At 37.2% G+C, this 12,812-nt stretch overlaps 1 protein-coding gene across 1 annotated transcript in view; it reads right to left on the minus strand.

The window, feature by feature from the left end:
- Nucleotides 1-2,544: 2,544 nt before the first annotated feature.
- The window catches only part of LOC121725906, a 59,045-nt gene continuing 48,777 nt past the window's right edge, over nucleotides 2,545-12,812 (minus strand). Inside the window, exons 7-9 of the mRNA XM_042113081.1 lie at nucleotides 11,384-11,468; nucleotides 5,159-5,335; nucleotides 2,545-3,593 (exon numbers count right to left, since the gene is read on the minus strand). Coding sequence (XP_041969015.1) covers nucleotides 3,382-3,593; nucleotides 5,159-5,335; nucleotides 11,384-11,468 — 474 coding nt within the window. The 3' untranslated portion in view covers nucleotides 2,545-3,381. The remainder of the gene's footprint in view (nucleotides 3,594-5,158; nucleotides 5,336-11,383; nucleotides 11,469-12,812) is intronic.

A 12,812-nucleotide genomic window follows, 5' to 3' on the forward strand; every position in this document is an offset into this window, starting at 1 on the left:
TTAATGGTCATGTTGTATACACTAATTAATGTTTATTTATGTTTTTTTATTCATTTTCTCTAACAATATAAAGGATGTCTACTATTAGTTCTTGAAAATGTAAAAAACCTAATAGATGACGTGGAACTCATATCAACATTTTGCAATACATACTAAAGTTATTTTGTAGTGTATTCTACTGCAAATATCATCAATATTCTCTGAAAATATAATTCTATTAACAAGCTAACAAATTAGAACTACTGTACCTAAAAATTGACATATTAGACCTTGTCTGATCTAAAAATAGATTGCTTTAGTTTTTTAGCAGTAAAAAGAAGAAAAAGGAGAGCTGAGAAAAGAAAGAAGAAAAAAGCCTCTTGCAAGAGAAGCACGGGGACTAAAGACTGAAAATAAATTTGATGGGAAAAAATATATGAAAAATAAAAATAAAAGGAAAGATAGTTTTAGCATGGAAGAATCTGGAGACAACGTGGATAATATTTCATATGCATGTAGTTACTATGATGAAGTAAATGAAACCTTTTGAAAAAAGGCAAATAAAGACTCTGTCATCTATTAGTTGTTATGACTAAGTTTACAAAAAGACCAATAATATATTTTTTAATTGATTTGTCAGTGAATAATCATAATAGTTTTATTTTGTAAGAGTTACTGAAGACATGGAAGAAGTTATCAATCCTTTATTTTAATAAATATATATTTTACAACATTCAAATGTTCCATGTCTCCTTAAAGCGTCTGCCATTAGTGCTTTTACCTTAAATGAAAATTTTGACATGAGCCCCATACATTATCTGTCAAACTTTTCATTAAATGGAAGTTTAATTCTCATTAAAGTTATCATTAAATGTCTCTGAGGTGCAGCTGTTACTTGTCAGTTAGCATATTATGTGCTAAAAAGTCACTCGTTTGCGCAGCCTTTATGCTCACTAATATCATTAAAACGTTAACGCGACTGCATGGATCCATAAAGACACATTCTACCATATCTACAGTTAGCATTTTCAAGATTAAAATCTGTACTTTTTCGATTCATACAGAAAAAACATTTGAAAGCTCGATAAATTCAAAGTCACTCGTGTTCTGTGTGTAATTTATAAAGAAATTTAATCATTACAGGTTATTTAAGAAATTAATGTAAAGATTGCTACTAATTAGACTTTAAAGCAACAACTAATTAATTTCAGAAACTAGATTAATTATATTTTAACAAAGATTCCATCTTGAAAATGCAACTTTGCAGGCAAGGGTGTTCACATCCTCTAGGACATTACACAACACAATAAGGTATAACTTTAGGCAGTCTTTGGGTAGGTCGGAAGAATTATAGCATCTATATAATATCAATTTAATTAACTAACGCCTCACTGACACATTGAATTGATCAAAAACCCCTGAGTCACTTTTACTTCGAAGTTGTGTTTTAAACGATTATTATTAGCAGCTAAACTGGAAAAGTGTGAAAAAAATATTATTAAGGTTTAATTTGGCTAGAATAGCCAAGCCACAATATTAGATACAAAATTTATATGGAACGAGCTTTTGCCCGCGGCTTCGCTCGCGTTAAGAAGCATTATTATATACAAACTTTCATCCCCTATTTTAACCCCTTGGGGTTGGAATTTATCAAAATCCTTTCTTAGCGGATGCCTACGTCATAACATCTACCTGCATGCAAAATTTCAGCCCGATCCGTCCAGTGGTTTGGGCTGTGCGTTGATAGATCACCATGTCAGTCAGTCACCTTTGAGTTTTATATATAAAGATATTGTAATACTGTGGCTGGCTAGCTATTGGACCTGTGTAAAGCCAAGCTCTAATAAAAGAGAATCCATACTAATATTATAAATGCGAAAGTGTGTCTGTCTGTCTGTTACCTTTTCACGCCCAAACCGCTGAACCGATTTTGCTGAAATTTGGTATGGAGGTACCTTGAGTCCCGGGAAAGGACATAGGATACTTTTCATCCCGGAAAAATGTACGGTTCTCGCGCGATAAACTAATTTTGGCGCAACGGAGTTGCGGGCGTCATCTTGTTATTAATATCGGCAATCATTACATTGTACAATTAAAAAAAAAAACATAATTTTACTAATAGTCAGGGAGCCCTAGAACAAATTTCTAGGGCTCCCGTACCATAATGTTGGGGGACGCAACTCAACGTAACCAGTGGGCGAGGGGGTTACTCTACCGACCAGTAGGTACTATGCTAGTGGCTACTAACATCCAACTTACACCTAGTGTACGCTAACCGCGGCGTACGTAAAATGGCGTTACGACGTTATTGGTGTTACTGGGGACAAAGCGATGGTTCCTCTTACGACTAATTTATACAACAAAATATATTTGATTTTCCATTTTGTGCGAACATTATTGTGTAGATTACGAGAATCCCATATCAGCAGTACGTTTACCCTGCATTTATGACGTAAAAATTTCAAAAAGTTAAACACTTACACGTATTTGCAAAATTTAAAACAATAAAAAGGATCTCATTACGAAAACTTATAAAAATATAAAACGGGTATATTACAATATTGTTAAATTTAATACACTTTATATATATTTAAAATTTCAATATATATACGCGTCGCTACGTTTATATCGAACAATATCAGAACGCAAGGATTCAGGAATGAGTTCGGATGGTTGGCTATGTGCTTAGGAGTTCTAGGTCTAATTTATTGAACGTTATAGGCCGTATAGTATACGAGATTCTATTTTTGTCTACTCACAATTTTCTAGAACACAGTTTACACAGTTACGACTATAGAGCATGCACCTATCGAATAAACCGAAAACTTTAAGAACCAGAGTCCTCGTTCTTACATATTTAAATATAAAATTCATAAGACGCTCATATCATATTCAATTTGGCACATTAACCTCACTTGCGTTCATCGTGACCAGCACAAGAGCAAACCTTTGAGCAACTTTTACATTTACACGGACAAACAAATTGTAACAATTCACATAAATTATCTCTCTTCTTTATCAGTGGCGAAATGATTTTTTCTATGCCTGTAGGACTCTTCGTTCTGACCTCTGGCACCACTTTATTAGAAATATTATATTATCTTCTTTCTAATTATTATAATTCAAACACCTTCACCACGTAGATATTGAATAACTCCGAACGTGTTTAATAAACAATTTGTTCCGAAATGAAAATAATATTATCACTCATTAGTCATTACAAACAGTTTTAATAACCTATCTGAGAAATTAACATTTTATTCGTACACAAACCTTTGTTCTGTTCTTTTCGTTTGTATGCCCTGCCCTTTTCTCGGACAGTTTTACACCAGACAATCTAAACAAGTCATTAGTCATCAGATAGGTTACTAAAACCGGACTAACCACAGGCCCTAACCGTCTTTACATCATGAAGTCCCCGCAGTCGACGCCGACGTCCCAGTCGTCTGTGGTAGTCGCACTGTCGTCGTACTCCGTGGGGCCGAGCTCGTACGCGGACAGCTCGTACGGCGTGACACCGTCCAGCATGTAGCACGCCTGGTACACGTTGGTGTGGTGGATGATGGGCATCGCGTGCAGCGTGAAGTCGCCGCCCTCGTGCGACCAGACGAGGCCTGGAATGAAGTTAGCCGCAGTATATTATCAACTTAATTTTCAGTATTAATAATAAATTAAAATGACGCGCACGGTCAGCAAAACTGAGTCGCCCATCATATTTTGTTCTTCGATATTGACCTTTTTGCGGCCTTTCTGCGTTCAATGATGGACCGATACAAGCAATTAAGAACATGTAGACTAGTCCAATTAGTATAGTAAGTTCACCTCGGAATTCGAGATACCCAGCTATGAGTCTGTAAATATTTGTATATTGGCACCCTAAATGTTGTCTCAAAACCTACTTATTATGGTAGGATGTGCGCAACTATTAAATTTCAAGGTCAGAAGGTCACAAAAATCGGTTTTACCACTGTTTTTTGTAAAATTTTAAATTTCATTTCCTATGGGTTTTTTGCTATTTCTATTTATCACCATAATGTAGAATACAAAATTCTCTACAACTTCTGTTCAAAAAAAATTTTTATACGGTGAACCGTTTCCGATAAAGAGGGCGGAGAGCGCGCGGTCAAAGTAACACTTCAGGTTAATCGGTGCCACCATCGGTCGAAAACGCGCCATATTCAATGTGTCGCGACACCAGTATCCAATCTTTTAATTTCGTGATGTATGGTATATTTCGTCAATAAATTGGGTCTCAAATTTTTTCTCTCTCTCACGGTTGTAAAATGGCAGCCATTTTAGTTTTTCCCCTTGCTTTCACACTAATCTGACCAATACTTCTCATGTAAATATCCTATGAATATAAAAAAGGTCTTATTTAATAGCTAAACTTATGGACTACGCTTACACAGGCAATACGTTATGAATTTCGTGGAATTAAACATAGAAAATTCAAAATTTAAGGAAAACAAAAGTCCTGAATATAGGCTGCAGAGAATCGTTTCGCATTGCCCAATCCCACACCTGGGATGCAAATCATGCCCTAACCATGTCCTTGAAATGTGATAGTTGCGCACACCCTACCATATGTAGGTTTTGAGACAACATTTAGGGTGCCAATATACAAATATTTACAGACTTACAGCTGGGTATCTCGAATTCCGAGGTTCCTACCTAATTTAAGCCTAATTTGACTGGACCAGACGGCATAATATTCGTCTATGATTTCCCAAGATTGACATTAGTTGTAAAATGTGCATATAGAGACCAGAAATCTTTGCAATAATGGTGGCAATGGTTATATCATGGCTCTACGTAAAGACAGGCCTTTATTTTGTGTAACATTTAATTTGTGTACATTGTCAACTTCTACACAACAACAGATAATCAAAGCATTAGCAACTTTCGCTGTAATCCATATCTTGTACTAGTATGTATTCCGTGTCCATACTATAATATAATATTATAAATGCAAAAGTGTGTCTGTCTGTCCCTTACCTCTTCACGCCCAAACCACTGAACCAATTTTGCTGAAATTTGGTATGGAGCTACTTTGAGTCCTGAGAAAGGACACAGAATACTTTTTTTCTCAGAAAATGTACGGTTCCCACTCGATAAACTGATTTGGCGCAACGGAGTTGCAGGCATCAATTAGTGGAATCATAATAATGGCATCACTTACGTCCGCTCCACACGCCATTGGGTAGAGTGACCCAGCCCCAGCCCTGTCCCCAGGCCAGCTCGTGCACGAGTTTCCCCGCGAGGGGCACCTGCCGCTTGATGACGGCCACCAGCCCGCGCCCCTCCAGCGCCGCCACCGTGTTGCGGCTCCGACCGTACGACTTGGGCGACGATGGCGCTGAAATGTTACAATTTGAAGGGTCGTTTTAGCGTTTCGTAGTACCTATCTGGTGGCACGGTGCCCCGCCAAGACGAGCCAAGCGAAGCGCAAGGGCAATACGCGCGGTCTAGCTTTTCTCGAAGTGTTTTGTCGTTTTTTGAAGCTTCATTTTATTTCCAGTTAACTCTAGTGCTCCGATTTCACTATTCTTATAAAGAATATCATATTTTCTAATTCAACATGATTATAGCCTCGTTTCATGTTTAAACCAGTCAGTACTCACTAAAACATTTCATGAGATTACCATTTTGTAGTAGGAAACGTTAAGAAATAACGTTTCGTTGTTTGATCCTGCCATTATTGTTGCCTTGTTTTCTATAATTTTTAGTTTTAGTTACGATATTATATCAATAATTTAAATGTTACTTATATCAACACGTCGAGAAATAATTTAAAACAGCACGAGTGATTGTTTCGAACTTCGATCATTGAAAATGAACGATACCTAAATTAAATTGATGTCATGTTTTCAATCAGTTTACAGATCGGCTTATATTTTTGAGCGGATAAGTGAATTAATTAAATTGTCGCGTTTTGAAATGATAGGGATTTAGTCAGTAATAAATTAGGGTAGATTAGCTGTATTGAGTGGCAGCTTAAAGTCCGATAACGTAGTATATTGCCATTCGCTACCTAATACTTTGCTTTACGATACATTTCCACGTTACCTACGCGAATAAATTGTCGTGTAAATTTATTTCCAACGTTACATAAAAGATAAAAGCCAATTTTACGGGAAAATGGTGAAAAATTATGAAGATAATACACAATTAGCGTGAATCAGATGAATGAGATGGCCCCGGCGGGAGACGTAAATCGACTGTAATTTGTTTTAATGACAGAAACAGATGATTATATTTCGCACGTACTTATATTATGCCAATAACTTACGCCTCCTACGTATTCAAATTAAAAATACGTGTGGCACTTGGGGACTACCGCGGTAAAGCGGTTTTATCAACTTATGCAATTATAATTTGCATACGCCTAGTTGCACGCACAAACACCGTGCCGAAGTCTGCCGAACTGAGACGATGTTAGACGATGCACGATTTGTCGCACGCGACAGGCGGTCGGCGTGGGGGGTGTTAGGTTTATAATTTTCGTTACAGAATTTCTTCATTTGGTCGTCGCGCTCAAAGCCCGCGATAAAAGATATGAAATAGCTTAAAATTAAAAATGCTATGTAATAAGTACACATATTTTGTAATAAGACAAAAATCGAAATATATACAGTGTGTAACAAAAATAAGTTATAATATGTACGTTTTCCTTGTAGAGAGTTCACTGTGAAAGTAGCAGCGCTGAAAGACGAAAATTTATTTTCACTTTTGTATGGGCAAAGGCCCGAGCGTCACGAGGTGAAAAAAAAATGTGGTCTTTCAGCGCTGCTACTTTCACAGTGAACTCTCTACAAGGAACACGTACACACCCTAAAGTATTATCACTTATTTTTGTTACGCCCTGTATAAAACACTACATTACATAACATTTTTGACTAAAACTTCACAGTATTGAGTAAATATTTGATATAACATATTTTAAGACTCATAATAGTTAATATCGGTATTACTGCGACTCTTCTATTTTAGTGGTACATTAAATGCAGCTTCGCTTCTTGTTTGATCCAGTCCACAGAATATTATGTCCAGTCCAAACATGAATATACATCATACTATGTATATGTTACAGTTAGAATGCAAAATACGTTAATGAGCACATTACCTAGGTAAACTGCAGATTCCCTGATACCATCCGTTAAAGTGTGAAATTTTTAAATTACAAAAGAAATTATTTTTGCACTTTACCTAGTTAGTTTGCATTCTCTTCCTTCGTAAAAGTTCTGTGACTTAAGCTTGTCAACCTAAGACCGTTTTTGTTTTGATTGGTTTTTTCCTAGTTGATACGATCTGTTATATTTTATTAGTGGAGTAGCATTTTACATAAAATTTAATTAAATATTCCTTTGCTTATCTCCAAATAATTATATTAAATAATTCTCTACAACTAAATAACATGTTTTATTCAAACAAGAACCTGTTTTATGTAATTTAATGAGAATAGAATAAACTTTTTGCACTTTAACTGACTGATCCAGATAATCTGCAGAATACCTTATTAATCTGCAGTCTAACTGGTTTACGCACATTAACGGTAACATAATTTCTGTTTAGTTTAACGTATTACTAGCTATATGACCGAGCTTTGCTATTAATATTTGCGGTATTCGATAAAACACGAATAAAATGACATTTTCTAAAAATGATTCCTAACTATCGTTGGAGCCGATTCCGAGATTCCAATTTTATATATATATATACAAGAATTGCTCGTTTAAAGATATAAGATACGTTAAACAGAAGACGTTACATACATTCATTTCACATTTTATAAAAACACCAATTTGTAGTTTGACAAGAAACTGACTTGATCAAACGAGGAATGAACTAAGTTTTTAATTAGTTGCATTAAATATGCGATATGAGTTTGATGATGATTTCATCGTCAGAACACAGACTATCTGCGGGAACAATAGTCCAACACGAGCCGCGCGATGTGTATCATACACGTTATTATCGGAGGCACTGCATTTGCATATTAGAGCTCCGAGCCAAAGCGGGTGATAAGTGACTACGCTACTGACAACATCTAACTATTGATTACAAGTAGGTCAGTGTATTGTGACGGTAATAAAAATGAATCCACGAAAAATTTATACGTGGGAGAGCCATGCTTCGGCATGAATGGGCCGGCTCGACCGGAGAAATACCACGTTCTCACAGAAACCGGCGTGAAACAGCGCTTGCGCTATGTTTCGCCGAGTGAGTGAGTTTACCGCAGGCCCAATCCCCTACCCTATTCCCTTCCCTACCCTCCCCTATTCCCTTCCCTTCCCTTGTTTACCCTCCTCTATTCCCTTCCCTTCCTTTCCTTACCCTCCCCTATTACCCTGTTCCCTCTTAAAAGGCCGGCAACGCACTTGCAGCTCTTCTGATTGTGCGAGTGTCCATGGGCGACGGAAGTGGCTTTCCACTGGTGACCTATTTGCTCGTTTGCCCCCTTATTTCATTAAAAAAAATCTTTTTAAACGCTTTTTATGCTTTCACTAAAAACCCCAGGTAACACCTCGGGGCACAGCTAGTGTGGTAGATACATAATATATTATACTATAGATCCCAAGTTGGAAGTAATTTACTGTATTGTTATATGATATACAAAACATCAAGTGGACTGACCGTCTCCGGAACACCGATGTGCTACGACGTGCTAACATCTGCGGCATGGAAGCCTACCTAATGCGACGTCAGCTACGCTGGTGCGGCCACGTTTCCAGGATGTCCGATGCGAAACGCATGCTCTATTCTGAACTCGTGGAAGGCAAACGTTGTTCAGGTGGACAATTCCTCAGATTTAAAGATGTTCAGAAAAGGCATATGAAGCGTTGCGAAGTGAACCACTCTCGATGGGAAGAACTGGCATCAAATAGGGCACAATGGCGGAAACTTATAAGTGAAAAAGTCCACTCATTTGAAGAAAAAAGAAGGCGCGATCTTGACATAAAAATAGACCAACTTAAGAATAAACCACCTTCAAAAATCACTTACAATTACGAAAACGGTATCCTAACGTGTACTGTGTGTGCACGTACGTTTTCTGCGAGGATAAAATACCTTCGTCGTCGTCGCCGCAATACATAGTATAGTGTGAAGTCAAGTCGCCGAGGCCGAAATCGGTCAGGAGTTCAGGGACACATATATACCACGACGAGTTACCACTATAGTGGTAACTCGTCGTGGAAATAAGTTCTTCCGTACAGTAAGCAATATGCGCTAAATAAGCACATAAGCTAATTAAAAATCTGAATAACATACAATTCATCGTAACGATCCTTATAGGTTTATTCTCAAGGTCTAACATACATATCATATTTATTTACATATGTTACGCAGATTATGTGAGATTTACTGCCTGCTCTAAACGGAAGTGCTCATAAATAATGCTAGCGATATATGAATTTCGTGGAGCTGACTATTTTTATGTCGACGTTTTAGTTAGGTTAAAGGCTTACTTGAGTGGTTATTTCACAAGCGAGTATATTAAAGTACTTACGCCCGTTCATTAAACCCAACTTCTTGCACAGTAGGCCTTTAAGGGCGGCAAAAAGCAGATTTTAACGCTCCATTGTACTATAAACTCGTTAGATAATAACGATTGTCACAGCAAACGGGAGGAGTTTCTTAACCCTGTATGCTGGGAGTAAATAATTCCCAGAGTATATATAGATATTTAGTTAGGATGCTCTCAGGCGACACGGTTTTTGCATTACACCTAGCTCGTGACCCGACACCCTCTGGGAGCGTTTGGGTCGGCTTTGTATCGTCAAAGTTTCATTTGCCTGTTCGAGTCCGTTTTTAATATGTTTTAAATATTTAAATACTCCTTTTTTCAGCTGAAACGTTTTTTTTAATAGAGTTTTAATGGGTACGTACATTTACGAAGGGAGAATATTTCGCTCTTGGTCTTTTTTTATCAAATTACTCCGTTGAATGAATGAAATAAACCTCCATTAGTAATCATAACAAAACTATGAATAAAAAAAACAAAGGCTTTGAATTAGATCATATCCCCGACGGAAGAACGTTCCATCACAAGTTGGCAGGCGGTCGGGGCGGTCGGGTCGAGGCGGGCGTTGGTTTAGTTTTAATTTGTTTCTAATCCGTTTTACCCCGGAGTCTGTACATGTAGGAGCTTTTAGAATAACAACTTTACACTTGCTCGATATTATGTACCTAGTACATACATATATATTAGAACTTAGATCTATTATAATATTATGTAAGAGTTTCTTCGTATCCTACTTGCTTATAATATTCAAATGTCTGTATTAAGTACGACTAAGAAAAGGAGTTGTTTCCGCTGACTAAGCGCATAAATCTATCATATTTTGTGTCATAGATTTAATGCGTATTTTGGAAACGTAATGTTTATTAGTACTAAAGTTATAAAAATGAAAGCAAAACATAAATAAGTCATAATTATCTAAGTGCGATTCAAGTTAATGAAACTGTGATGAAACTCACGAAAATGTTAATAGGTTATTCAGCAAGGTGGTAAATCCGACGACTAATAAAATATATATCTCGACGATAAAATTTATAGCCTGGAAGGTGATTTCTTATGTAATGATGTCGAGTGAATTATCTAATGAAGATAGTTCAAGATACGTACGTAATATAAATAATAATGGTAAGTTGATACGGAAGTATTTTTATACGTGGGAGAGCCATGCTTCGGCACGAATGGGCCGGCTCGACCGGAGAAATACCACGTTCTCACAGAAAGCCGTGAAACAGCGCTTGCGCTGTGTTTCGCCGAGTGAGTGAGTTTACCGGAGGCCCAATCCCCTACCCTATTCCCTTCCCTACCCTCCCCTATTCCCTTCCCTTCCCCAAACTCCCCTATTACCCTATTCCATCTTAAAAGGCCGGCAACGCACCTGCAGCTCTTCTGATGCTGCGAGTGTCCATGGGCGACGGAAGTTGCTTTCCATCAGGTGACCCGTTTGCTCGTTTGCTCCCTTATTTCATAAAAAAAAAGGTCATTAAGTAATATTAATAGCTCTAGCGATGTATTTTGTTGAATTGAACCTACGGAAAAAAATTACTGTAAACTAAGTAGGTTCTACCACTTCTACCGCATACTGCAGTGAAAGGTATAATCAAAATAACGATGCACACAGTTTCATACAAATTTTTATTTGCAGTTTTGTACCTCTATTCTCCGTTTGAAGTATAGGTACAATACAATACAACTATAAAGGTTATTGAAAATATTGCTACATAAGTAATTTAACCTCTTCTCTAATCTCTTAAAGAAGTCAACCGAAAGGAACACTGTTATGTTTGAATTACCTCGATGGTGGGAATCGCAGACATAATAGATTTTCAATTGTTATACAGCCGGGTGCCGCTTGGGGATTGGTGGGTTAAGTAACAGAATACTCACGTCGTACTTTAACAAGCGGTCGCTGGAAGGCAGTTCTGAGGTACGGCCTCTTGATCACCAGCTCGATGTGGGGGGGCGGCGGAAGCTGGAACCGAGGATCATCATCATCAACTTTGATATCTACTTGTAGCATCATAGAAATTGCACAGGTAGATGACGGACCTATATCATTTTTTCCCTTAAAATTTTGACAAACCTTGTAAAATTTATTTTCTCTATGTCAATGTTAGTTTTGCTCTATCGGCTGGGTTCAGATTACGTAGTTATCGGCCTATGAATCGATTTCTATGGTCGTCATTTTTTATATATCTCCACGTTGACCCAATTTGGACAATTAAAAATGTGTGTGGAAGAACCAGATAAGTAAAATTTTTTAACATTAGGACAATTACTAATTTTTTCCCTTAAAATTTTGACAAACCTTGTAAAATTTGTTTTCTAGCTAATACATCTGGTTCTTTGATTTCAAATCGTTTTCCAGCCCGTAAGCCTCCATTTCCATTTATGCCAAAACGGCAATTTCTTGACATAACTGCTTCTTCCACTAACGTCTTCAATAAATACGATATTAATATTATAATACGAGCGTGTATGTCCCTTACATGTTCTTTTTTAATTATACGTGATCGATCGTGCATGTTGTAGACAGCTTGCGTTCAATGTGGCATCATGGTGTGTGGCGTCATGGTGGCATTCATGATCACCATCATAGACCAACATAAAACGGTTCATTTAAATTGAAATCTTAAGTTGGGTTCCTCGTTTGTAATTACTGTTTTCATATTTACACTACTATAATACTATGTAGTATAATTTAATATGACTAGCTTTTGCCCGCGGCTTCGCTCGCGTGGAATTCGAAAATCGTGTACAATACGAATATTCTTGCAAATCTCCTTTAGAAACATGATGTTTTTCCAAGACCAAAAGTAGCCTATGTTACTCTCTATCCTTTCAACTAAGTCGATGCCAAAAATCAAGTCAATTGGTTGCTTCGTTAGGCTGCGAAGAAAAGACAAACAAACAAACAAACAAATACACTTTCGCATTTATAATATTAGTATGGATAGCTGTTTCCCGTAGGCGTTACCATAGTATAATAACGGAAATGGATAATTCTCTCCTTTTTATGGACCCTTACTCAAATGGTAAAAAACGGAACCCGATTACAAAGATATAATATCAGCCTGTCCGTCTGTCCATATCCAGGCAAAGTCATATTTATCAAATGACACTCGAAATCTGTATGTTTCACTATTAATTAATAATTTAGTTTGTTTCTAAGGAATAAGAATTAACTCAACACTAACGACGCAACATATTTTTGCTTGGCAACATTACCAGGAGGGGGGGGGGGGTTCATTGGGGCGGCGCAGATGCTAAGTTTGAATAAGGCATAATATATATATGCAAAAACCGTATTCAAATC

This window comes from Aricia agestis, chromosome 4 (assembly GCF_905147365.1).
Source record: "Aricia agestis chromosome 4, ilAriAges1.1, whole genome shotgun sequence".
In the NCBI taxonomy this organism is placed as follows: Eukaryota; Metazoa; Arthropoda; class Insecta; order Lepidoptera; family Lycaenidae; genus Aricia; species Aricia agestis.